Below are 25,273 nucleotides of genomic sequence, written 5' to 3'. Positions count from 1 at the left end.
TTACTAGGAAGCCCCCTGATTCCCCCCCCCCCCCCCCCCCCCCCCCCGTGGAGATGGAGCCCCAGGGGCTGCCCAGAGCAGAGGGGGATTATGAGATGTTGGGTCTGCTGGTGCCCAGCCCCCAGAGTGAGGCGGTCACCCATGAGCTGGAGGAGCTGACCCTACAGCCCAGCAACAACCTGCCCCCTCAACGAACGCAAGAACGGTGAGTGGGGAGGAGAAACAAGCACACACTATGGTGATCGTCAAATTGATTGTCCTTTTTGCGGATTGATGTTTGAAGTTGTTTTGAATAGGATCAAAATGGGAACCTTGCAAGAACCCAGTGCTTTGACAGCCAGACTGCAGAACACTCTCATGTCTTACCATAGCCTGGATGAGAATGAGTGGAGGGTAGCCAAGAAATCGGTGGGTGATACAGTATTTTCACAGTCTATTTAATCACCTCCTATACTGTAGGCTCAAAAGTTAATTGATTGGAAACGATGTATACCACACACCATATACTGTCTTCACCCACTTACACTTACAATTCCTCCTAAGCTCATTTTGTTTGTGCAAAACTGCACTGGCACCAGACTGTTTCTTCTGCTTCTATGGGGTTTCCACTATCTTGATGTGTTTTGTAATCTTACATTGTAGAAAGATGTCACGGTATGGAGAAAGTCATCAGAGGAGTTTCGTGGCTATCTGTAAGTATGGGCCTTCTTTCAGTAATGACCCTGGGCATGAAATCACAAATATCATGCCTATATTTTGTGTTTTAGCCATATTGCAGTCAATGCCTTCCCTTTTATTGATGAAAAAGGAACCCACTGGCCACATACATAAATTAAACGTCTATTCCACGTTGGTTCAACATAATTTAATTGAAATGACGTGGAAACCACATTGATTCAACCAGTGTGTACCCAGTGGGAAGGTTTATTTGTCTGATCTGATGTGTGATGGTTTTATCTTGCAGGTATAAATCCCAGGGTATGGTTGACGATAACCCCAATAGAATAGTGGATTACATACGCCCTGGGCCTTATCGATTAGACTGGGATAGTTTGATGACAGCAATGGACATAATAGAAACCCTTGATCAGGTAAACCCATCATCCCTTAAGTTTTCTTTGATAACGTGATCAAATGGCAAAAGTACAGTGGGGCAAAAAAGTATTTAGTCAGCCACCAATTGTGCAAGTTCTCCCACTTAAAAAGAAGAGAGAGGCCTGTAATTTTCATCATAGGTACACTTCAACTATGACAGACAAAAATAGAAGAAAAAAAAATCCTGAAAATCACATTGTAGGATTTTTTATTCATTAATTAGCAAATTATGGTGGAAAATAAGTATTTGGTCAATAACAAAAGTTTATCTCAATACTTTGTTATATACCCTTTGTTGGCAATGACAGAGGTCAAACGTTTTCTGTAAGTCTTCACAAGGTTTTAACACACTGTTGCTGGTATTTTGGCCCATTCCTCCATGCAGATCTCCTCTAGAGCAGTGATGTTTTGGGGCTGTTGCTGGGCAACACGGACTTTCAACTCCCTCCAAAGATTTTCTATGGGGTTGAGATCTGGAGACTGGCTAGGCCACTCCAGGACCTTGAAATGCTTCTTACGAAGCCACTCCTTCGTTGCCCGGGCGGTGTGTTTGGGATCATTGTCATGCTGAAAGACTCAGCCACATTTCATCTTCAATTCCCTTGCTGATGGAAAGAGGTTTTCACTCAAAATCTCACGATACATGGCCCCATTCATCCTTTCCTTTACACGGATCAGTCGTCCTGGTCCCTTTGCAGAAAAACAGCCCCAAAGCATGATGTTTCCACCCCCATGCTTCACAGTAGGTATGGTGTTCTTTGGATGAAACTCAGCATTCTTTGTCCTCCAAACACGACGAGTTGAGTTTTTACCAAAAAGTTATATTTTGGTTTCATCTGACCATATGACATTCTCTCAATCTTCTTCTGGATCATCCAAATGCTCTCTAGCAAACTTCAGACGGGCCTGGACATGTACTGGCTTAAGCAGGGGGACACGTCTGGCACTGCAGGATTTGAGTCCCTGGCGATTTCTTCAAACCAAGCTGCTTACCTATTGCAGATTCAGTCTTCCCAGCCTGGTGCAGGCCTACAATTTTGTTTCTGGTGTCCTTTGACAGCTCTTTGGTCTTGGCCATAGTGGAGTTTGGAGCGTGACTGTTTGAGGTTGTGGACAGGTGTCTTTTATACTGATAACAAGTTCAAACAGGTGCCATTAATACAGGTAACGAGTGGAGGAAGAAGAGGAGCCTCTTAAAGAAGAAGTTACAGGTCTGTGAGAGCCGGAAATCTTACTTGTTTGTAGGTGACCAAATACTCATTTTCCACCATATTTTGCAAATAAATTCATAAAAAATCCTACAATGTGATTTTTCTCATTTTGTCTGTCATAGTTGAAGTGTACCTACGATGAAAATTACAGGCCTCTCTCATATTTTTAACTTGCACAATTGGTGGCTGACTAAATACTTTTTTGCCCCACTGTTATCTTATTTCTCTCTTGAAGATACATGTAGACTGCACAGAGTTTTTTTTATGTAATTCTTATTTTACCACACTTAAGTAGACCCACTGCCCTAAATATTACTCAATTTGTCAGAATAATGATATTCCATCTTCTTATTAGGTTATATAAAAGAGCTTTGTCACAGTTAGCATGTTATCCCAAATGAATCAATGGCTAAGTTTATCTCTGTCTGTCTGCAGGGCTGTTGTGTGATGAGGTACACAACTGCAGGCCAGCTGTGGAACATCATAGCTCCCAGAGAGTTTATTGATTTCTCCTACACCACAGACTACCAGGATGGACTATTGTCCTGCGGTGAGTAGCAATGTGCAGTGATGGAACCACAAGGGAAGGTAGCATAATGAATACAAATGTGTTGTGTGTAAGAAGTCTGGAGATCACTGCTTTCTTCTAACTACAGTATTAGTATCTAACTAAAATGCTGGGTTAGATTTTTAAAGATTGTGATCCAGGAAATGTTTTCTGTGTAATAACTCTGTGTCTGTGTAATAACTCTGTGTCTGTGTCATAGCTCTGTGTAGGTGTGTAATAGCTCTGTGTCTGCGACTCTGTCTATGTGTGTAATAGTTCTGTGTAGGTGTGTAATAGTTCTGTGTAGGTGTGTAATAGTTCTGTGTAGGTGTGTAATAGCTCTATGTCTGTGACTCTGTCTATGTGTGTAATAGTTCTGTGTAGGTGTGTAATAGTTCTGTGTAGGTGTGTAATAGCTCTGTGTCTGCGACTCTGTCTATGTGTGTAATAGTTCTGTGTAGGTGTGTAATAGCTCTGTGTCTGCGACTCTGTCTATGTGTGTAATAGTTCTGTGTAGGTGTGTAATAGTTCCGTGTAGGTGTGTAATAGCTCTATGTCTGTGACTCTGTCTATGTGTGTAATAGTTCTGTGTAGGTGTGTAATAGTTCTGTGTAGGTGTGTAATAGTTCTGTGTAGGTGTGTAATAGCTCTGTGTCTGCGACTCTGTCTATGTGTGTAATAGTTCTGTGTAGGTGTGTAATAGCTCTGTGTCTGCGACTCTGTCTATGTGTGTAATAGTTCTTTGTAGGTGTGTAATAGTTCTGTGTAGGTGTGTAATAGCTCTGTGTCTGTGACTCTGTCTATGTGTGTAATAGTTCTGTGTAGGTGTGTAATAGTTCTCTGTAGGTGTGTAATATCTCTGTGTCTGTGTGTAATAGCTCCGTGTCTGTATAGGTGTTTCCTTTTCTGTTCAATTTCCAAAAGTGGTGTTTAACTGAAACATTTAAATTGTTCTAAACTTTAGGGAGTACATTTTTTAAATCTTTCCTTTCCACAAGGTCTATATGCAGGGTCAACTTATTTTAGGGAGACCCGGAAGGCCACTCTAGGAAGTTGTCTGACCACAGATTTTGTCTGTCTCCACTATCCACCAGGTATCAGTGTGGAGCATGAGGAGCAGCACCAGAGTTATGTCCGGGGCTTCAACCACCCATGTGGCTGGTTCTGTGTGCCCACCCCAGATAGCACCACCACCCCAGCCCAGAGCCTCCTGACAGGGTACATTCAGACAGACCTCCGGGGTATGATCCCCCAGTCTGCCGTGGACACAGCCATGGCCAGCACCCTCATCAACTTCTACACTGACCTGCGCAGGGCTCTGAAGAAGGCCTAACCAGTACTAGCCCGGTTGCCAGATTGGTTTATGCTTTAGCCAACTCTGTCGTATTTGTTGTTATACTGAATGCATGGGATGGCAAGGGAAGTAAGAGGAGTTGGCTAAAACACGTTCAAATCTGGCGACTAGGCTAAACCAGTACATCCTAACAGCACTCCTTTTTCAATACACCAGTCGATTGATCAGTCAGTCTATACTCCACCCTCATAGAGGGCTATAGAGATCCAACTCCAATTCACACCAACTCAGGGCAGGATCCAGTTTAGGTTGAAACAGGGTAGGAGTTAAAGGACATGGTCTGACCTGGTCTGCTGCTCACTGGACTTTGGAGTTGTGATGTGTTACTTGTCTGCTCTTTAAATCATTATATAATACTGAAAATTGCTACGAGATTAAGGTGGTACACAAATACTGAAGCACTTGATCAAAGTCGATGTTTGCCTTTTTTGTTGATCTTTTTTGCTGATTTCGGACAAACATCGAACATACCCAACAAATTAAATCGTTGGGGGTAGATAGATAAAAAAAAATGGGTAGACAGACAGCCAATACAATCAATCCAATGTTGCTTTTAGTTGAAGTTACATGTGAAAGTGTTTGCAGGACTATACATTGGAATTTGACTGGTGTGTCACGCCCTGATCTGTTTCACCTGTCCTTGTGCTTGTCTCCACCCCCCTCCAGGTATCACCCATCTTTGCTATTATCCCTGTGTATTTATACCTGTGTTCTCTGTCTGTTTGTTGCCAGTTGGTCTTGTTAGTTCAAGTTTATCAGCGGTTTTCCTGGCAGCGCCTATCGTTTCCCAGCCTCTCTTTCCTCGTCATCCTGGTTTTTGACCTTTGCCTGTCCTGACCCTTTACCCGCCGGTCTGACCTCTCTGCCTGCCTGCCGTCCTGTACCTTTGCTCCACCTCTGGATTACTGAACTCTGCCTGTCCCTGACCCTGAGTCCGCCTGCCGTCCTGTACCTTTGCTCCACCTCTGGATTACTGAACTCTGCCTGTCCCTGACCCTGAGCCTGCCTGCCGTCCTGTACCTTTGCTCCACCTCTGGATTACTGAACTCTGCCTGTCCCTGACCCTGAGTCCGCCTGCCGTCCTGTACCTTTGCTCCACCTCTGGATTACTGTACTCTGCCTGTCCCTGACCCTGAGCCTGCCTGCCGTCCTGTACCTTTGCTCCACCTCTGGATTACTGAACTCTGCCTGTCCCTGACCCTGAGCCTGTCTGCCATCCTGTACCTTTGCTCCACCTCTGGATTACTGAACTCTGCCTGTCCCTGACCCTGAGCCTGCCTGCCATCCTGTACCTTTGCTCCACCTCTGGATTACTGAACTCTGCCTGTCCCTGACCCTGAGCCTGCCTGCCATCCTGTACCTTTGCTCCACCTCTGGATTACTGAACTCTGCCTGTCCCTGACCCTGAGCCTGTCTGCCATCCTGTACCTTTGCTCCACCTCTGGATTACTGAACTCTGCCTGTCCCTGACCCTGAGCCTGTCTGCCGTGCTGTACCTTTGCCTTACCCTGGATGTTCGACACCTGCCTGCCTTGACCTGTCTTTGCCTGCCCCTATTGCTACAATAAACATGGTTACTTCAACAGTCTGCATCTGAGTCTTACCTTGATCCCTGATATGGTGCTAATATAAATTGTTGATGTCCATCAAATGTCTTCAACGATAGCTACCGATAACAGTATCCAGCCAGACGTGCATCTATCTGTTTATGTTTTTATAATAATGATTAACTGTAACTCATTGGACTATAATAGTAGATATCAGACACTGATTTCACATTCATCCCAAATATTCCTTGGTGAGGAAATAACAAATGTCACTGCCAGACAAAATCCATGATAAAAAGAACTACAACAATATGAGTAGGAAAGCATGGTACTGTACACTAAAAGCCTCATGTAAAAGAGTTTGCAAAACCTTTTTGAATTATTTTCACATCTGATGGATAACCAGCTCAATATCAAGTACAGCATATTATGTACACTGTAGATTGATGCATTCTTTCCAATGTCATGTGTGTTTTTATTTGTATCCCTTCTTGCCTTTCTTAAATTATTGTTCTGTAATGTAACAGAAGGAAGAAATTGGATGCCACACGTACCTTTTTTGATCCTTCACACTTCTCCCTATTGTTCCTTGCCTTAGGACTAAATGAACATGAGAAGACAACTTAACAATTCTATACTGAACCAAAATATAAAAGCAACATACAACAATTTCTAAGATTTTACTGAGTTACAGTTCATATAAGGAAATTAGTCAATTGAAATAAATTCATTAGGCCCTAATCTATGGATGTTTTACTGTTGTTTTATTTCTTTACTTACCTATTGTTCACCTAATACCTTTTTTGCACTTTTGGTTAGAGCCTGTAAGTAAGCATTTCACTGTAAGGTCTACACCTGTACACCTGTTATAAGGTCTGGGCCTGTACACCTGTTGTATACGGCGCACGTGACAAATAAACTTTGATTTGATTTGATGGGCCATGGGTGAGCCTGGGAGAGCATAGGCCCACCCACTTTGGAGCCAGGCTCACCCACTGGGGAATCAGAATTAGTTGTTCCCCACAAAAGGGCTTTATTACAGACACAGTTTCATCAGCTGTCCTGTTGGCTGGTCTCAGACGATCCTGCAGGTGAAGAAGCCAGATATGGAAGTCCTGGGCTGGCGAGGTTACACTTGGTCTGCGGTTGTGAGGCCAATTGGACGTACTCCCAAATTCTCTAAAATGTTGGAGGCGGCTTATGGTAGAGAAATTAACATTTAATTCTCTGGCAACAGCTCTGGTGGACATTCAGCATGTAAGAGACATCTGTGGCATTGTGTTGTGTGACAAAACTGCACATTTTTGAGTGGCCTTTTATTGTCCCCAGCATAAGGTGCACCTGTGTAATGATCATGCTGTTTAATCAGCTTCTTCATATGCCACACTTGTCATGTGGATGTATTATATTGGCCAATGAGAAATGCTCACTAAGGGATTTAAACCAATTTTGACACAAGATTTGAGAGAAATAAGCTTTTTGTGTGTCTGTAAAAGTTCGAGGATCTTTTATTTCAGCTCATGAAACATGAACCAACACTTTAAATGTTGCGTTTATATTTTTGTTCAGTATATTTTCTAAGTTTGATAAACAAAAACAAAAAACTAAAATGAGAGATATTCTTTATAGGACAAGCAGCCCCTAGGCAGATATTAGTAGGGTTATTTATTTTAAGTTATTGTTAGAGTTTGTTAAGTTATTGTATGCTACTATAAAGGCTGTAATATTTAATCAGGGTTGTGATGTAATGGATCCTTTGTAGTATTTCTTTTATAGTACAATACTAAAAAACATGCTCTGCTTTGCCCCTCTTATCATTTTGGAATTCTTCATACATTTTCTCATGTGATTCAAGATGTCCTATGTTATGTATATTAAAGTTAATTCAAGTACGGTTTTCATGTCTCACCCCATCGCCCTTTCTTGGTCTAATGTTGGGTATGAATCTATGTCATTAAAGGTACACTCCTTTTACTTTGGTTTCCACCACTGTAATCATTTGTTTGTGAAATGGTAAACACAAACGTTATCAGTCAATTCAAATGTATTTTATTTATCAGTTCTTTCCAGATACCTAGCCTTAAACCCCAAAGAGCAAGCAATGCAGAAGCAGAAGCACAGTGGCTAAGAAAAACTCCCTAGAAGAAACCTAAGAAGTAGTGGAGGCTGCTGAGGGGAGGATGGCTCATAATAATGGCTGAAACGGAGCAAATGGAATGGCATCAAACAAGGGGACAACTTTGGTTTTAGAAGTGGGGGAGACATAACTTTTTTATTCAAGTACATCATTGCTTCTGGGGCAAAAATTCAATTTTTGTCCCCTCGGGGGGATATGTTGTGCCCCTGGATATAATTGATAACATTCCACTAATTCCGCTCCAGTCATTACCATGACCCCATTCTCCCAAATTAAGGTGCCACCAACCTCCTGTGCTAAGAAGAAACCTAGAGAGGAACCAGGCGCCAAGGGGTGGTCAGTCCTCTTCTGGCTGAACCAGTTGGAGATTTAAGAGTATATGAGGTCATTAATGCCAGATCGTTTTTCAAGATGTGTAATTGTTTATAGATGACCAACAGGATAAAATAATAACTACGATGGCTGTAGATGGTGCTCAACACTTTTTTTATTTAACATTTATTTAACCAGGCAAGCTAGTTGAGAACAAGTTCTCATTTACAACTGCAACCTGGCCAAGATAAAGCAAAGCAGAAAAAATGGCATGGCATGAAGAGGTAGGCAATGAATAGGCCATAGTAGCGAAGTAATTACAATTTAGCAGATTAACACTGGAGTGATAAATGAGCCGATGATGATGTGCAAGTAGAGATACTGGTGTACAAAAGAGTAGAAAGTAAATAAAAACAATATGGGGGTGAGGTAGGTAGATTGGGTGGGCTATTTACAGATGGACTATGTACAGGTGCAGCGATCGGTTAGCTGCTCAGATAGCTGATGTTTAAAGTTAGTGAGGGAAATATAAGTCTCCAGCTTCAGCGATTTTTGCAATTCGTTCCAGTCCCTGGCAGCAGAGAACTGGAAGGAAAGGCGGCCAAAGGAGGTGTTGGCTTTGGGGATGACTAGTGAGATATACCTGCTGGAGCGCGTGCTACGGGTGGATGTTGTTATCGTGACCAGTGAGCTGAGATAAGGTGGAGCTTTACCTAGCATAGACTTATAGATGACCTGGAGCCAGTGGGTCTGGCGAAGAATATGTAGCGAGGGCCAGCCGACTAGAGCATACAGGTCGCAGTGGTGGGTGGTATAAGGGGCTTTGGTAACAAAACGGATGGCACTGTGATAGACTGCATCCAGTTTGCTGAGTAGAGTATTGGAAGCTATTTTGTAAACGACAACGCTGAAGTCGAGGATCGGTAGGATAGTCAGTTTTACTAGGGTAAGTTTGGCAGAGTGAGTGAAGGAGGCTTTGTTTGCGAAATAGGAAGCCGATTCTAGATTTGATTTTGGATTGGAGATGTTTAATATGAGTCTGGAAGGAGAGTTACAGTCTAGCCAGACACCTAGGTATTTGTAGTTGTCCACATATTCTAGGTCAGAACCGTCCAGGGTAGTGATGCTAGTCGGGCAGGCAGCGAACGGTTGAAAAGCATGCATTTGGTTTAACTAAGAGCAGTTGGAGGCCACGGAAGGAGTGTTGTATGGCATTGAAGCTCGTTTGGAAGTTAGTTAACACGGTGTCCAAAGAAGGGCCAGATGTATACAGAATGGTGTCGTCTGCGTAGAGTTGGATCAGGGAATCACCCGCAGCAAGAGCGACATAATATATACAGAGAAAAGGGTCGGCCCGAGAATTGAACCCTGTGGTACCCCCATAGAGACTGCCAGAGGTCTGGACAACAGGCACACTGAATTGACACACTGAACTCTATCTGAGAAGTAGTTGGTGAATCAGGCGAGGCAGTCATTTGAGAAACCAAGACCTGTTGAGTCTGCCGATAAGAATACGGTGATTGACAGAGTCGAAAACCTTGGCCAGGTCGATGAAGACAGCTGCACAGTACTCTTTTTTATCGATGGCAGTTATGATATTGTTTAGTACCTTGAGCGTGGCTGAGGTGCACCCGTGACGAGCTCAGAAACCAGTTTGCACAGCGAAGAAGGTACGGTGGAATTTGAAATGGTCATTGATCTGTTTATTAACTTGGCTTTCGAAGACTTTAGAGAGGCAGGGCAGGGGGGGAAGAGCTGTTGGCTGGGGTTGGGGTAGCCAGGAGGAAAGCATGGCCAGCCGTAGAGAAATGCTTATTGAAATTTTCAAAATCATGGATTTATTGGTTTTGATCATGTTACCTAGCCTCAGAGCAATGGGCAGCTGGGAGGAAGTGCTCTTGTTCTCCATGGACTTTACAGTGCCCCAAAACCTTTTGGAGTTAGAGCTACAGGGTGAAAATTTCTGTTTGAAAAAGCAAGCCTTTGCTTTCCTGACTGACTGCGTGTATTGGTACCTGACTTCCCCGAACAGCTGCATATCGCAGGGACTATTCGATGCAATTGCAGTCCGCCTGTCACGTCCTGACCTTAGTTCCTTTTTTTATGTCTCTATTTTAGTTTGGTCAGGGCGTGAGTTGGGTTGGGCATTCTATGTTTTGGTTCTATGTTTTGTATTTCTGGTTTTGGCCTGGTATGGTTCCCAATCAAAGGCAGCTGTCAATCGTTGTCTCTGATTGAGAACCATACTTAGGCAGCCTGTTTTCCCACTATGGGTTGTGGGTAGTTGTTTTCTGTTGCTGCACCTTACAGGACTGTTTAGTTTTTGTTTCACTCTCTTTGTTATTTTGTTTAGTGTTTCTGTTCCAATAAATAACATGAACACTTACCACGCTGCGCATTGGTCCGATCCTTCATACTCCTCGTCAGAAGAGAGGCAGTGATATCTGGAGAAATGGACATGGGAGGAGATATTGGACGGCAAGGGACCCTGGGCACAGGCTGGGGAATATCTCCGCACCCCAAGGAAGAACTGGAGGTAGCGAAAGCTGAGCGGCGGCGATATGAGGTAAGGCAGCGCAACAGGCACTAGAGGCAGGGGAGCACACGGGGAGATTGGCAGAGTCAGGCGGTAGACCTGAGCCAACTCCCCGTGCTTACCGGAAGAAGCGTAGTACTGGGCAGGCACCGTGTTATGCGGTCAAGAGCACATACGTGCTCACAGCCCGGTGTGCTATAGGCCAGCCCCCCGCAAGTGCCATGCGAGAGTGGGCATCCAGCCAGAGCGTATTGTGCCGGCTCAGCGTGTTTGGTCTCCGGTACGCCGTTTCGGCCCAGGGTATCCTGTGCCGGCTCTGCGCGCTGTGTCTCCGGGGCGCTGGGAGGGTGCAGTGTGCCCTATGCCTGTGCTCCGCCCATGTCGGGCGAATATGGGCATTGAGCCTAAGGGAGAGGTGCGAGTGGTATGCACCAGATCTCCAGTGCTCACCCACAGCCCGGTTCAACCTGCGCCTGCACTCTGGAGGGTCCGGGCTAAAGTGGTCATCCAGCCTGGAGGTGAGGTGCCAAGGCTGTGCACCAGAGCTCCAGTGCTCCCCCACAGCCCGGTCCATCCGGTGCCTACTCCACACACCAGGCCTCCTGTAGGTCTCTCCAGCCTGGTGGGTCCTGTGGCAGCCCCACGCACCAGGCTGTCTCTCAGTCTCCTCCCTCCAGGTTCTCCCGCCTGTCCGGCGCTTCCAGAGCCTCCGGCTATATCTGTTCTTAGTTCTACATTTTTTGAAAGGGGCATGCTTTTTTAAGATGGTGAGGAAATTACTTTTAAAGAACGACCAGGCATCCTCGTCTGACGGGATGAGGTCAATATCCTTCCAGGATACCCAGGTTGTTTGACCGCGGACCCATAGCGGATACAGGCAATAAGGCAGTGATCGCTGAGATCCTGATTGAAAACAGCAGAGGTATATTTGGAGGGCAAGTTGGTCAGGATAATATCTATGAGGGTTAGGGTTAGGGTTAGGGTTAGGGTTGCCCATGTTTACGGATTTAGGGTTGTATCTGGTGGGTTCCTTGATGATTTGTGTGAGATTGAGGGCATCTAGCTTAGATTGTAGGACTGCCGGGGTGTTAAGCATATCCCAGTTTAGGTCACCTAACAGAACGAACTCTGAAGATAGATGAGGGGCAATCAATTCACATATGGTGTCCAGCTGGGAGTTGAGGGGGGACTATAACAAGCGGCAACAGTGAGAGACTTATTTCTGGAGAGATTCATTTTTAAAATTAGAAGTTCGAACTGTTTGGGCATAGACCTGGAAAGTATGACAGAACTTTGCAGGCTATCTCTGCAGTAGATTGCAACTCCTCCCCCTTTAGCAGTTCTATCTTGACGGAAAATGTTGTAGTTGGGTATGGGCTCATTGTGGGTGAAAAGATACATTAATATGACATGACTGTTCTAGTCGTGTGTGTCAGATTAGCTTGAGAAAATGCTCATTACTCTCAATATTCACATATTTAAAATGCTCTAATGTCTAAAATACAACCTCTTATTGTTTTGTGCAGCATGTCTGCTCCCTGGTGGTCAGCTAATGGATGTTCTGCACTTTTCAGTTGTGCAAGTTCTGTACTTGTCAAATCTCTGCTACTCCATCTGCAATGAATACCTGCAGGTGCGCTTGATTTAATGTATTTGATGTGTGGATGATAGCAATTAAATCGGTAAGTGATACAGTATTTTCACAGCATCTGTGTCGTGATCCCTGTGACCACTGTCAGGGGGTCCTTTCACATCAGTGAGGTGAACGTTTTTTTCAGTGTTTGATAGTCACGTGCACACGGTTTCAGGTGTGATTGCAGGGTACAGTGAACATTGTGTGTGTGTGTGTGTGAGGCAGACAGGCCCCTTCAGACAACCTGTTGCTGTTTAACGGCCTTAACGGACGCTGCTGCAACCTGGTCCTTATGAGTGTCACATAACAACATTGGTCTGGGTGCCGGTCTTTTTCTGCTTTAACCAATTTGCTGTTGTCTTTCCAAACTTGCTAAACATAAGGCAAGACAACAATGTGATGTTTTACTGTTGAGTTTAGAAACAATCGGATACCCAGACTATCGCATCAGGGATTATGTTTAATCAGTAACAGATCTTCTACTGGGTTGTGTTGTACTCTGCTGTATTCATTATGTGTCCTTTGTCAGTTTATTTGACCGTAGGGAATCACAACATCCCTGCAGAGAGAGAGAGAAAGAGTCTGAGAATTAAGGGAAAGAAAAAAGAGAGAGATAAACAGTGATAGACCACCTCTAGGCTGTGCCTACACTTTCGATACCCAGTCATAAATTAGTCATCAGTATCACTTCCCTGTTGTGATCTTATTTCCACACAGCCCTCTAGTCTAATTGCAGGTGCGCTCGATTTTGCTGATCTGACCTGGCCATTGGGAGGACAGTGCACTTTAGGACTAATAAATGGGTCATGCGGTGTGCCGGGAGAGCTAAATCGGTGAGAAGCTACAGGTAGATCGTACTTTTTCGACTGACGTCACTCCCAGGGATGGGCTTGTCACGTGGTTAAAGTCTGCGCTATCTTGTGGAAAACAACCTCTGAGCTTTAAGGGAAAAAACTGGGAGAAAAACTACTGGAGATAACAAGCTAATTTAGCAGGGGCAAAGGTAAGCCCAAACTATTTCAACAAAGCACTCTAATAATCACATTTTTTGTAAATGACCACGTAGACCGAAGTCTATAGCTTTACCATAACATATTCAGAAGCTACTTTTCACTCCAGTGTTGCCGGAGAAGGGAGCCAAGTTTCTAATTCGTCGCAACGACTGCATTCGAATAGCTTATTTCCGATAGCCTTACCAAATGCACAATCCACTATTACGTCCAAGTAGGTTATGAACCTGTCTTTATTATTAAATGCGACAAACTAAATCCAACATTCACAGACAGTGAAAAGGTAGGCTGAACTGCCATTACAGCGAACGTGCCCTTTGAAACAACCGAGTCAGGGGTGCTGGATACAATATAACGTTACTGTATTAAGTTATATTTTGTTTCAAGTCAAGTGATAGTGTAATAAGCAATAATATAAAGATTCGTATGGTAGGCCTAATTATTCCTGTCTTTCAATGGTTGTTTTACTTCACCTGTGAAATACCCTTATGTTTTTGTTAATAGTATTATAGATAATTTGAATGGTTTGCTTTCACAAATTGCAGGGCAATTCAAAATGCATTTTGAACAATTAAAATGCATTGTTTTATTTGTTTTATCAGTAGGCTATAATGATATAGTGCTTTAGCCCCGGGCTACTCTTTTATTTTACCACCTACAGTGGGGCAAAAAAGTATTTAGTCAGCCACCAATTGTGCAAGTTCTCCCACTTAAAAAGATGAGGCCTGTAATTTTCAATTTAATTAATTAGAAAATTATGGTGGGAAATAAGTATTTGGTCACCTACAAACAAGCAAGATTTCTGGCTCTCACAGACCTGTAACTTCTTCTTTAAGAGGCTCCTCTGTCCTCCACTTGTTACCTGTATTAATGGCACCTGTTGGAACTTGTTATCAGTATAAAAGACACCTGTCCACAACCTCAAACAGTCACGCTCCAAACTCCACTATGGCCAAGACCAAGACCAAAGAGCTGTCAAAGGACACCAGAAACAAAATTGTAGACCTGCACCAGGCTGGGAAGACTGAATCTGCAATAGGTAAACAGCTTGGTTTGAAGAAATCAACTGTGGGAGCAATTCTTAGGAAATGGAAGACCTACAAGACCACTGATAATCTCCCTCGATCTGGGGCTCCATGCAAGATCTCACCCTGTGGGGTCAAAATGATCACAAGAACGGTGAGCAAAAATCCCAGAACCACACGGGGGGACCTAGTGAATGACCTGCAGAGAGCTGGGACCAAAGTAACAAAGCCTAACATCAGTAACACACTACGCTGCCAGGGACTCAAATCCTGCAGTGCCAGACGTGTCCCCCTGCTTAAGCCAGTACATGTCCAGGCCCGTCTGAAGTTTGCTAGAGAGCATTTGGATGATCCAGAAGAAGATTGGGAGAATGTCATATGGTCAGATGAAACCAAAATATAACTTTTTGGTAAAAACTCAACTCGTTGTGTTCGGAGGACAAAGAATGCTGAGTTGCATCCAAAGAACACCATACTATATTGTGAAGCATGGGGGTGGAAACATCATGCTTTGGGGCTGTTTTTCTGCAAAGGGACCAGAACGACTGATCCGTGTAAAGGAAAGAATGAATGGGGCCATATATCGTGAGATTTTGAGTGAAAACCTCCTTCCATCAGCAAGGGCATTGAAGCTGAAACATGGCTGGGTCTTTCAACATGACAATGATCCCAAACACACCGCCCGGGCAATGAAGGAGTGGCTTCGTAAGAAGCATTTCAAGGTCCTTGAGTGGCCTAGCCAAATCTTTGGAAGGAGTTGAAAGTCCGTGTTGCCCAGCAACAGCCCCAAAACATCATTGCTCTAGAGGAGATCTGCATGGAGGAATGGGCCAAAATACCAGCAACAGTGTGTGAAAACCTTGTGAAGACTTACAGAAAACATTTGACCTCTGTCATTGCCAACAAAGGGTATATAACAAAGTATTGAGAAACTTTTGTTATTTACCAAATACTTATTTTCCACCATAATTTGCTAATTAATTAATTAAAAATCCTACAATGTGATTTTCAGGATTTTTTTTTCTCATTTTGTCTGTCATAGTTGAAGTGTACCTATGATGAAAATTACAGGCCTCTCATCTTTTTAAGTGGGAGAACTTGCACAATTGGTGGCTGACTAAATACTTTTTTGCCCCACTGTATATGATTTTGGAGACTTGCATTTTTAGTCAATTACATTGTAGAATGTGTATCCATTTAATGTGTGTATAAACCCAAATACTAATCTTTGTGTCTGCAGGTGATTCCTGGATGTATGTATGATCTGTATGTCCAGACAAGGTTTGCACTCTGACCTGCAAGCCAATGTAAGTCGTGCTGAGTGACTGCGTGTGAAAGAGGTATTCCAACACAGTATGTTCATTTATCATAATCTAATAACATAATTTATCCTCTCCAATTGAAGATGGCATGCTGGCTGATGATCATCAATAATATATTTTTGTGTCACTACTGCTAGTAATTAAAGCAACACACTGCTGACTATCCAACCCTTACAAAAAAAGATAGCGGTTTTGAAACTGCAGTAAAAGTGTAGTAACTGCAGTCGACTGTGGTATTTTGGACACAGTATTTGCAGCAGTTGTACTACACTCTAACTCAAATCGAATGTTATTGGTCACATGTGTCAAATACAACGGGTGTAGACCTTACCGTGAAATGCTTACATACAAGCCCTTATCCAACAATGCAGTTCAAGAAATAGAGTTAAGGAAATATTTACTAAATAATGTAAAGTTTAAAATCAAAAAGTAACAGAATAAAATGACATAACAATAACGAGGCTATATACAGGGTGTACCGGTACCGAGTCAATGTGCAGGGGTACAGGTTAGTTGAGGTACTTTGTAAAGGGACTATGCATAGATAATAAACAGTGAGTAGCAGAAGTGTATAAAAAAACTGCAGTTATACTGCACTCTGACTGCAATCTTTTTTTGTAAGGGAAATTACTCTAGTACTCAATAGTCCAATGTAGGCTAGCCTATTTGCCCACTTCCTTATTTATTTGTGGCACAAAAATGTGTTCCTGACTCAACTTGCACTCATTCATTGGTACTTTTAGGGTGTTTTCACATATTGTCGTCTTTAAAAGAACTGATCGCAGTCCTCTTTAAAGTGCTAAATAACTCAGTGCATTGGCATTGCTATGTTTAGAAAGGAACCAAGATATTTCTCCAACATGCACTCTGGATTTTTTTACATAGAGCAGGACAAACCATCTTTTTTTGGGGGGGGAACCTGAACATCATCATATTCTCTCTTTTGTGGCACCTATGTGAGGGTTTAGGGCAGGGGAAAAGGTGTTGCAGTAGTCTAGTGTGTGGTGCGGGAATAATGACACACGAACCTGGGGAGTGTTGTGTTCACATTGTCCTAAAAATGGGAACCTGATCTGGCCTGGTCTGCGTTTCTTTGGCTTGTTCACACTGCACACTGCACACTGCTTTAAAAAATAAGCAAACCGTAAAAAAAAAAAGGCTGAAAGGGACCAAGTGTGAAAACACCCTAAGTGCAGCTACTCCAGTTCTCTACCATTCTTGATGACCTATGGTTTAGGGTTAATCTTCTATGGTGCTTGGGTCAGCATATAGTTTTGGGCTGGTATCTATGGTTTGGTATACCATTACATTGTGCATGTTTGGTTGACGTTATCAGTGGTGTGCCTGTTTTTTAAGTTTGGGATCTGGGATTTCTGATTGTTTTGACACATTTCCTGCTTCTGCTTTCCTCATTTATTGTGCTCTTGTAATCTCTTCTTGCTGTACTTATTTCATCATCATGCCATTCATCCTACAATATTTTTAATACTTTTGTGAAATATAAAAAGTTTCGATATTTAGCTGTTTTGAAAAGGGCACTATAACTTTTTGTGTGTGTGTGCTGGTATGTGTGTGTGCAGGGCTCATCTCTTTCCCCATGACCTCTGGAGGAGGTCCCTGCGGCCGCACTGAGCGTGTCCGTCATGAACCCCATTACGACCAGGTCCCGCCAGGCTCCCTACGCCGAAACGACCCCTTTGACCTTCAACCCCTGAGGTACCAGCGGAGCACCGAACTATCCCTGAGCTCTGATCCCCTTCCGCCCCCTCCCCTGCCCGACCAGCCCCCTGTGGGGCCCGAGTATGACCCCAGCGTCAGTGAGGACAACCCAGACCCAGACCCTGACCCAGATCCACACCTCGAACTAGACCCTGCCCTCGACATCAAACCGGTCCACCGTTTCATCCCTGACTCGTGGAAGAGCTTCTTCCGAGGGACCAGTCTCCGCAGCAGCAAGCCCTGCCCCATGCCTGCCTCCTCCTCCTCCTCTAACAACAACAACAGCACCAGTGGCGGGGTGCGCTGCTCGCCCCCACACTCTCCCTCCCTGCCCAGATCCTACCGGGACCCCTATGGGGGGTCGGGGGGAAGCAGCTACAACTCCCGCAAGGAGCTCCTGGGAGTGGGTGACCACCAAGAGTCAATTTCGGGACGCACACTCCACACGGCGCTCACCTACAGCGAGCGGGTGGAAGAGTACCACGAGCGCTACGGCTACATGAAGTCCTGGGCGGGCCTGCTGAGGATTCTGGGATGTGTGGAGCTGCTGCTGGGTGCAGCGGTGTTCGCCTGCGTGTGCGCGTACGTGCACAAGGACAACGAGTGGTTCAACATGTTTGGCTACTCCTCGCCTGGAAGTGCATACGGAGGCTACGGAGGTGGGATGTACGGAGCGGGCACCGGAGGGTCCTACTACTCGGGTCCCCAGACTCCGTTTGTGTTAGTTGTGGCGGGGCTGGCCTGGATCGTGACTGTGATATTGTTGGTGATAGGGATGACTATGTACTACCGCACCATCCTACTGGATTCCTCCTGGTGGCCCCTGACAGAGTTTACTATAAACCTGGCCATGGCCGTGCTCTACATGGCTGCAGGTGGGTGGGAAGTGAACTACACACTTTAGAGAGAGAATGCAATGCTATGTCAATGTAACTATGATGATGGTTACTATTATTTGTGGTTCTTCCAACTGCTTAGCTGGTTATAGCATGATACTTGTAACACCAGTGTTGTGGTTGACTCCAGCATGGGCCATACATTTTATAATAATATACAGTAACTGTGTTGACTCGTTGGATAAAAGTATTTACTAAATGACCATACTACTATCATTTATTAGCTGTAGTCTACGTCAGGGACACCACGCGGGGCGGTCTCTGCTCCCTTCCCATCTTCAACAATGGCATCAACGGGGCTTTTTGCCGCACCGAGGCCGGACAGACAGCCGCCATCATCTTTCTGTTCGTCACCATGGTGATCTACCTGATCGGGGCCATTGTGTGTCTGAAGTTGTGGCGGCACGAGCAGGCACGCATGTACCGGGAAAAGTATGGCCTGGAGGTGAGATTGTGGGTGTGTGCCTGAGGCACGAGGTTAAAAGTTAGGACTGAGAAAAAAGTTACATTTCTGTGAGGATGTCTAAGTTGCAGGTATTATTTGCATTCATTGGTTTCTGATTCAGAAAATCCAACAGTTGATGCAAGCTTGGCAATGAAAATAAAGCTGTCTGAACCACTACACTAATGAGAAAGGGTGAGAGGGGTGTGAATGAGTGCATGTGCGCGTTCACACTGAGTGATGGTCCATTGAGAGAGCATTGTTCATTAGTGGATGGGGGTTGCCATGGTAGCTTGCTATGTTCTATGTTAATTGCTAGGCGGCTCAGGTACCACTTGTTCTATCGCTTTCATTCAGTTCTCATGTGAGGAAGAAAATCTGTTCTAGTTATGAAAACATTGGAGCAATAGTTTTTGGGGACATTTTATTTGGATAGTCCATCTGTAGATGCCCTACAGACTCAGTAACATTTAAACTATCTACTAACCTTAACCCTTATTCTAGAACTAACCTTAACCCTTATTCTAGAACTAACCTTAACCCTTATTCTAGAACGAACTTTAACCCTTATTCGAGGACTAACCTGAACCCTTATTTTAGAACTAACCGTAACCTTGCTTATACACAGATAATTTGACCATCTGTACAGCATCTACAGATAGACTTTCCAAATCAAGTGTGACCTGTCTTTCTGTATGCTGTATACATTGAGTGTGCAAAATATTAAGAATGCCTGATCTTTCCACGACAAACTGACTAGGTGAATCCAGGTGAAAGCTATGATCCCTTATTGACGTGACTTGCTAAATCCACTTTAGTCAGTGTAGATGAAGGGCAGGAGACATGTTAAAGAAGGATTTTTAAGCTTTGAGACAATGGAGACATGGATTGTGTATGTGTGTCATTCAGAGGGTGAATGGGCAAGACAAAATATTTAAGTGCCTTTGAACAGGGTATGGTAGTAGCTGCCAGGCGCACTGGTTGTATCAAGAACTGCAACGCTGCTGGGTTTTTCATGCTCAACAGTTTCCCATGTACATCAAGAATAGTCCACCACCCAAAGGACATCCAGCCAAAGGACACCACTGTGGGAAGCATTGGAGTCAACCTGGCCCAGCATCTCTGTGGAACGCAAAAGGGGGGGTGCAACTCAATATTAGGAATGTGTTCATAATGATTTGTACACTCCGTGTATATGCAGTCTTATATTACATAAATATAACCTCTTTTTTTTGTTGCAGAAGTGTCATTTTAGACTTACACAACTTCTGTTTTGTTATTACGCAGATGCATACGACAGATTTCCCTGCGGCGCGGTCTTTGGTAAGCATTTACTGCTGAGCTTAATGTTTTTATTTATGGCTTAATGCCAACAAAGAAATCTATGGTGTTGATCAGCTCCTTAGTGTTACACATACTCCAGTTACATCCATGGTCTATATTTCTATGGTTCTGTCTTTGTTCTTCTTTCTCCCAGATGCCGGTTCCAGAGCCAATTCAGGGTTCTACTGTGGTTCCCATCCAGGCTGCGGTACCCAAGGCAGGGCCACCGAAGGTTCTACAGGGAGCTATCCCTTCTGGTCACATCCCCAAACCAGTCATCATGCCTGACTATATAGCGTGAGTGGCACCTTCACACACAGGGCAGTGGGAGAGTAGTTGATACAGGGGTTTTATTGATAGAATTCAAGCACCATGTTCAAAACTGAATTTATTTTATTCGAAAGCTTTCAGGGAATGCACAGAGATTGCATTGGTGCATGGAATTATGCTCAGGATGTTAAATTATTAGGACAAATATCTGCCCTGTAATGTTAAGCGAGTGTAAAAAAAAAAAAAGGACAGTCAATCTTGCACAAAGGTAGAATGTGCAATGCTTACTGAGTCCTCTGGCGGGATTGTAAGTAGAATGTCATGTGGGCTGATTGTACTTCTCACTAAACAAAAACCATGAGCCATATGCAAATTCAAGCTCTGCCTAACCAGTCTAGACAGGAATTGTAATTTTATTTCTCTGGACATTTTGGGGGCAAATCTTAACTTCTTTAGAGGCAAATCCTAAGCGTTCAGGAGAAAAATAGCTTCTTTGCTGTTTTTAATTCTACACATTTTCGCCACTCGTAGTGAGCACAATGTTGAATTTTCGGCCTTCCTGATGTAAATATCCTTTGTTGTTTTTATCACTCCCATAACAATGACCCTGTTTGTTCTTATCCCTCTTATAATCATTAAGCCTGTTTAAGTATAACACTTTACATTGAGTTGCCCTAATGCCTTGCAACTATTTTACTACTCAGAATGTAATTACCCAGTTCTGCATGGTATGTACATATTAGGTTACATTGAATAGTGACAAGACAGGAAAATTGTGTTTTAATTAGTGAAGGGTGTAGTAACTGTGTATTTACATTGACAACAATAACTGTATACCTTAATAAATATACATTTTGTAAAGTAAATACATTAATACCTTGCAGTAATACATTTAATTTCGGTAAAGTGTGACTGATCTCTCTTTCACTGTAGTAAGTAGGCTACCCTGTGCTCTTTCTAGACCTGTTGTTGGAAGTAAAGTTACACTGTCTGCCATGGAGGAAGCCCCCTTTGCTTTCTGCCTCTCGTGTTGTAATAATGAATCCTCTGTTCCTCCGCTGCCCACTCTCTTCCCCCCTGCAGTAAGTACCCAACCATCCGTACGGTCGATGAGCGGGACCAGTACCGGGCTGTGTTCAATGACCAGTACTCTGAGTACAAGGAGCTCCACGCCGACGTGCAGACCACCACCAGGAAGTTTGACGAGCTGGACGCCATGATGCGTGCCTTACCCCAGCACCCCAACAGTCAGATGGTGATTGGCCATGTCCTGCTGTTACGCAACCACACATTCACTTCCTGTTTATTATTTTTGTTATTTTCTTGTTGATCGCATCTATTTGGTCTAAGAGTCTTCCTCTCTCTTTGTCTGCTGTAATTAACACTGATATTAAAAGAACTGGATAGGTGACAGGAAATAGCATTATAAACATCAGCCATATTGCTTTCACCTAGCATGATTTCAGATCAGTGCCGATGGAGACAATGAGAGGAAGCCATATTGAGAATATCAACACTAAATAGTTGTTCGTTCTGCTCTCATTGTGGTGCTCTGCCTCACCCCCCCCCCACGTTCCCCCCGTCCTCAGACTTCCTTGAATCCTCCCCCTCTATTTCCTCTCCCCTGTACTTCTCCACCCTCCACTTCCTCTCAAAGCCATCAAACTGTACTTTTGATTCCTGAAGTTTCCTGATTTTTGAACTCATTACAATCTTGCATGATCTTTTTTTCACCAGGAGTATGACCGCGTAAACAAAATCCTTCAGGAGTACCAGAGGAAGAAAAATGTGAGTTTGTCCCCTGCCTTTCTCTCAATCATTCAGCTGCCCATATTGTAACAGTTGCCAACTCCAATGGGCCCTATATTCAGATTAAAAGACCTAGCCTATCCTTGTAAATGAAGCACCATTAGCAGACAGGGTGTAGTAAGTCACCTGTGTGCCAGTGGTTGTTAATCTATACTGCCACTGTGGGAAAGATGAATCGAGCATGAGTGGGCAGAGAGAGGAAGTGTGTGTGTGTTCTTCTATCCTTGTGGGTCCTTAAAATCACCAAGTTCCCACAAGTAAAACAAGGAAAATTCTCCTTTGTGGGGACATTGGTTATTTTAAATTCAGGGGTTCGTTCGGGTTACAATAAGGGTTAGGTTTGGTTTAGAGTTAGGGAAAATCTTTTGACATTTTTCAAGGAAATTTATTTTAGGTCCCTCGAGGATAGAAGAACATAACGTGTCTGTTCCGGCATGAGGAAGTATTGAATTTCCTTGCAAACCTTCTCACATGAATGGGCTCATTGTGTTTTCTCGAAACCTAGAGGTAGAGGAAACGGCATCACTTCATATTCAGCACAGTGCTGATGGTCTCTATCCTTCTTTATTTAAAAGGAGTGGGGTCAGGGAAAACACACAAGCTGAACTTGTATAAAAAAAGTAGTACTAAACTTCTTCTCCCTGGCACACTCTACTAACTCACAATGCTGTTTAATATCACAATTATCCACACTTGAGTTCTACATTTGGCATGTTATTGGCCTTACATTGTCTTTTTGACATTTGACACAGAGCTAATTCATATGCATTATGCTTAGCCCATAAGACGTTTCTGCCATGCAATGATGCATATGCCAGTAACTCTTTAAACTGGATTTCGATTTGCCAGTGCATTGTAGGATAACTGATAGGTTTGGTTAGTTTGAAAATTCAAGAAATCTGAAACTTCTCTTCTCTCTCGCTGTTAGGATCCTACGTTCCAGGAGAAGAGGGAGCGCTGTGAATACCTGAAGAACAAACTGGCCCACATTAAACAGAAGATCCACGAGTACGACAAGGTCATGGAGTGGAACGATGGCTACGGCTAAACCAGCATGGCCTATCTGTCTGGGGAGACCACTGGGAACCAGTAGGAGACCAGTTAAAACTAGTAGGGACCAGTTTAAAATAATGGAAAACATATGGGGACCAGTGCAAACAGATGGGAGCCATTTTTAGTTTAAATTTGATTAGGAATGAAACCGGTTCAGGCTGGTTAAAATGGTGTCCCTTTCCTTTCAGAGACTGCACTTCTTTTTGAACCGGAACATTTTCTTAATTAAACCCCAAAAGAAACTGGACTGTGTGTGTGTGGGACTGTGTGTGTGTGTGTGTGTCTGTGTGTGTGTGTGTGTGTGACTGTCTGTGTGTGTGTGTGTGTGTGTGACTGTGTGTGTGTGACTGTGTGTGTGTGTGTGACTGTCTGTGTGTGTGTGTGTGTGTGTGACTGTGTGTGTGTGTGACTGTGTGTGTGTGTGTCTGTGTGTGTGTGTGTGACTGTGTCTGTGTGTGTGTGTGACTGTGTCTGTGTGACTGTGTGTGTGACTGAGACTGTGTGTGTGTGTGTGTGTGTGTGTGTGTGACTGAGACTGTCTGTGTGTGTGTGTGACTGAGACTGTGTGTGTGTGTGACTGAGACTGTGTGTGTGTGTGACTGTGTCTGTGTGTGTGTGACTGTGTCTGTGTGTGACTGTGTCTGTGTGTGTGTGACTGTGTCTGTGTGTGACTGTGTGTGTGTGTGACTGAGACTGTGTGTGTGTGACTGAGACTGTGTGTGTGTGACTGCGACTGAGACTGTGTGTGTGCGACTGTGCGTGTGTGTGTGTGACTGAGACTGTGTGTGTGTGTGTCTGAGACTGTGTGTGCGTGAGACTGTGTGTGCGACTGTGTGTGTGTGTGTGACTGAGACTGTGTGTGCGTGAGACTGTGTGTGCGACTGTGTGTGTGTGTGTGACTGAGACTGTGTGTGTGTCTGAGACTGTGTGTGCGACTGTGTGTGTGACTGAGACTGTGTGTGTGACTGTGTCTGTGTCTGTGTGTGTGTGTGACTGTCTGTGTGTGTGTGTGACTGAGACTGTGTGTGTGTGTGACTGTCTGTGTGTGTGTGTGACTGAGACTGTGTGTGTGTGTGTGTGTCTGTGTGTGTGTGTGTGTGTGTGTGTGTGTCTGTGTGTGTGTCTGAGACTGTGTGTGTGTGTGTGTGTGTGTGTCTGAGACTGTGTGTGTGTGCGACTGTGTGTGTGTGTGTGTGACTGAGACTGTGTGTGCGTGAGACTGTGTGTGCGACTGTGTGTGTGTGTGACTGAGACTGTGTGTGTGTGTGTGTGTGTGTCTGAGACTGTGTGTGTGTGTGACTGTGTGTGTGTGTGTGTGACTGAGACTGTGTGTGCGTGAGACTGTGTGCGACTGTGTGTGTGTGTGACTGAGACTGTGTGTGTGTGTGTGTGTGTCTGAGACTGTGTGACTGTGTGTGTGTGACTGTGTCTGTGTGTGACTGTGTCTGTGTGTGTGTGTGTGACTGAGACTGTGTGTGTGTGTGTGACTGAGACTGTGTGTGTGTGTGTGACTGAGACTGTGTGTGTGTGTGTGTGTGTGACTGTGTGTGTGTGTGTGTGACTGTGTCTGTGTGTGTGTGACTGAGACTGTGTGTGTGTGACTGAGACTGTGTGTGTGTGACTGAGACTGTGTGTGTGTGACTGAGACTGTGTGTGTGCGACTGAGACTGTGTGTGCGACTGTGCGTGTGTGTGTGTGACTGAGACTGTGTGTGTGTGTGTCTGAGACTGTGTGTGCGACTGTGTGTGTGTGTGTGACTGAGACTGTGTGTGCGTGAGACTGTGTGTGCGACTGTGTGTGTGTGTGTGTGACTGAGACTGTGTGTGCGTGAGACTGTGTGTGCGTGAGACTGTGTGTGCGACTGTGTGTGTGTGTGTGACTGAGACTGTGTGTGTGTCTGAGACTGTGTGTGTGACTGAGACTGTGTGTGTGTGTGTCTGAGACTGTGTGTGTGTGTGACTGAGACTGTGTGTGTGCGACTGTGTGTGTGTTTGTGTGTGTGTGTGACTGAGACTGTGTGTGAGTGTGTGTG

At 44.3% G+C, this 25,273-nt stretch overlaps 2 protein-coding genes across 7 annotated transcripts; both read left to right on the top strand.

The window, feature by feature from the left end:
- The first annotated feature begins 270 nt into the window (after positions 1–270).
- stard4 (StAR related lipid transfer domain containing 4) lies at positions 271–5,797 on the top strand. 3 transcript variants are annotated; one of them, XM_031802907.1, is made up of 6 exons: positions 271–408; positions 643–692; positions 965–1,091; positions 2,742–2,856; positions 3,948–4,094; positions 4,940–5,091. In XM_031802907.1, the coding sequence occupies exons 1-6, from the start codon at positions 274–276 to the stop codon at positions 5,026–5,028; spliced, it is 663 nt and encodes a 220-aa protein (XP_031658767.1). In that variant the 5' UTR covers positions 271–273; the 3' UTR covers positions 5,029–5,091. The 3 variants fall into 3 exon arrangements, with proteins under 3 accessions (XP_031658767.1, XP_031658768.1, XP_031658765.1); XM_031802908.1 differs by having other exon boundaries at positions 3,948–4,071; positions 4,940–5,070; XM_031802905.1 differs by having other exon boundaries at positions 3,948–5,797.
- A 7,293-nt stretch (positions 5,798–13,090) lies between these two features.
- Positions 13,091–23,264, top strand: marveld2a (MARVEL domain containing 2a). Of its 4 annotated transcripts, none has more exons than XM_020458367.2 (9): positions 13,091–13,375; positions 15,648–15,714; positions 17,310–18,323; positions 18,569–18,789; positions 20,074–20,109; positions 20,264–20,406; positions 21,463–21,634; positions 22,117–22,167; positions 23,117–23,264. In XM_020458367.2, exons 3-9 carry the CDS (start codon positions 17,327–17,329, stop codon positions 23,234–23,236), a joined length of 1,740 nt encoding a protein of 579 aa, XP_020313956.1. In that variant the 5' UTR covers positions 13,091–13,375; positions 15,648–15,714; positions 17,310–17,326; the 3' UTR covers positions 23,237–23,264. The 4 variants fall into 4 exon arrangements, with proteins under 4 accessions (XP_020313956.1, XP_020313958.1, XP_020313957.1 ...); XM_020458369.2 differs by having other exon boundaries at positions 15,648–15,747; XM_020458368.2 differs by having other exon boundaries at positions 15,648–15,760.
- Positions 23,265–25,273: the final 2,009 nt, after the last annotated feature.

This window comes from Oncorhynchus kisutch, linkage group LG23 (genome assembly GCF_002021735.2).
Source record: "Oncorhynchus kisutch isolate 150728-3 linkage group LG23, Okis_V2, whole genome shotgun sequence".
NCBI lineage: Eukaryota > Metazoa > Chordata > Actinopteri > Salmoniformes > Salmonidae > Oncorhynchus > Oncorhynchus kisutch.
Note: the sequence above shows the minus strand (reverse complement) of the source record. Positions and strands in the feature narration are given on the sequence as shown.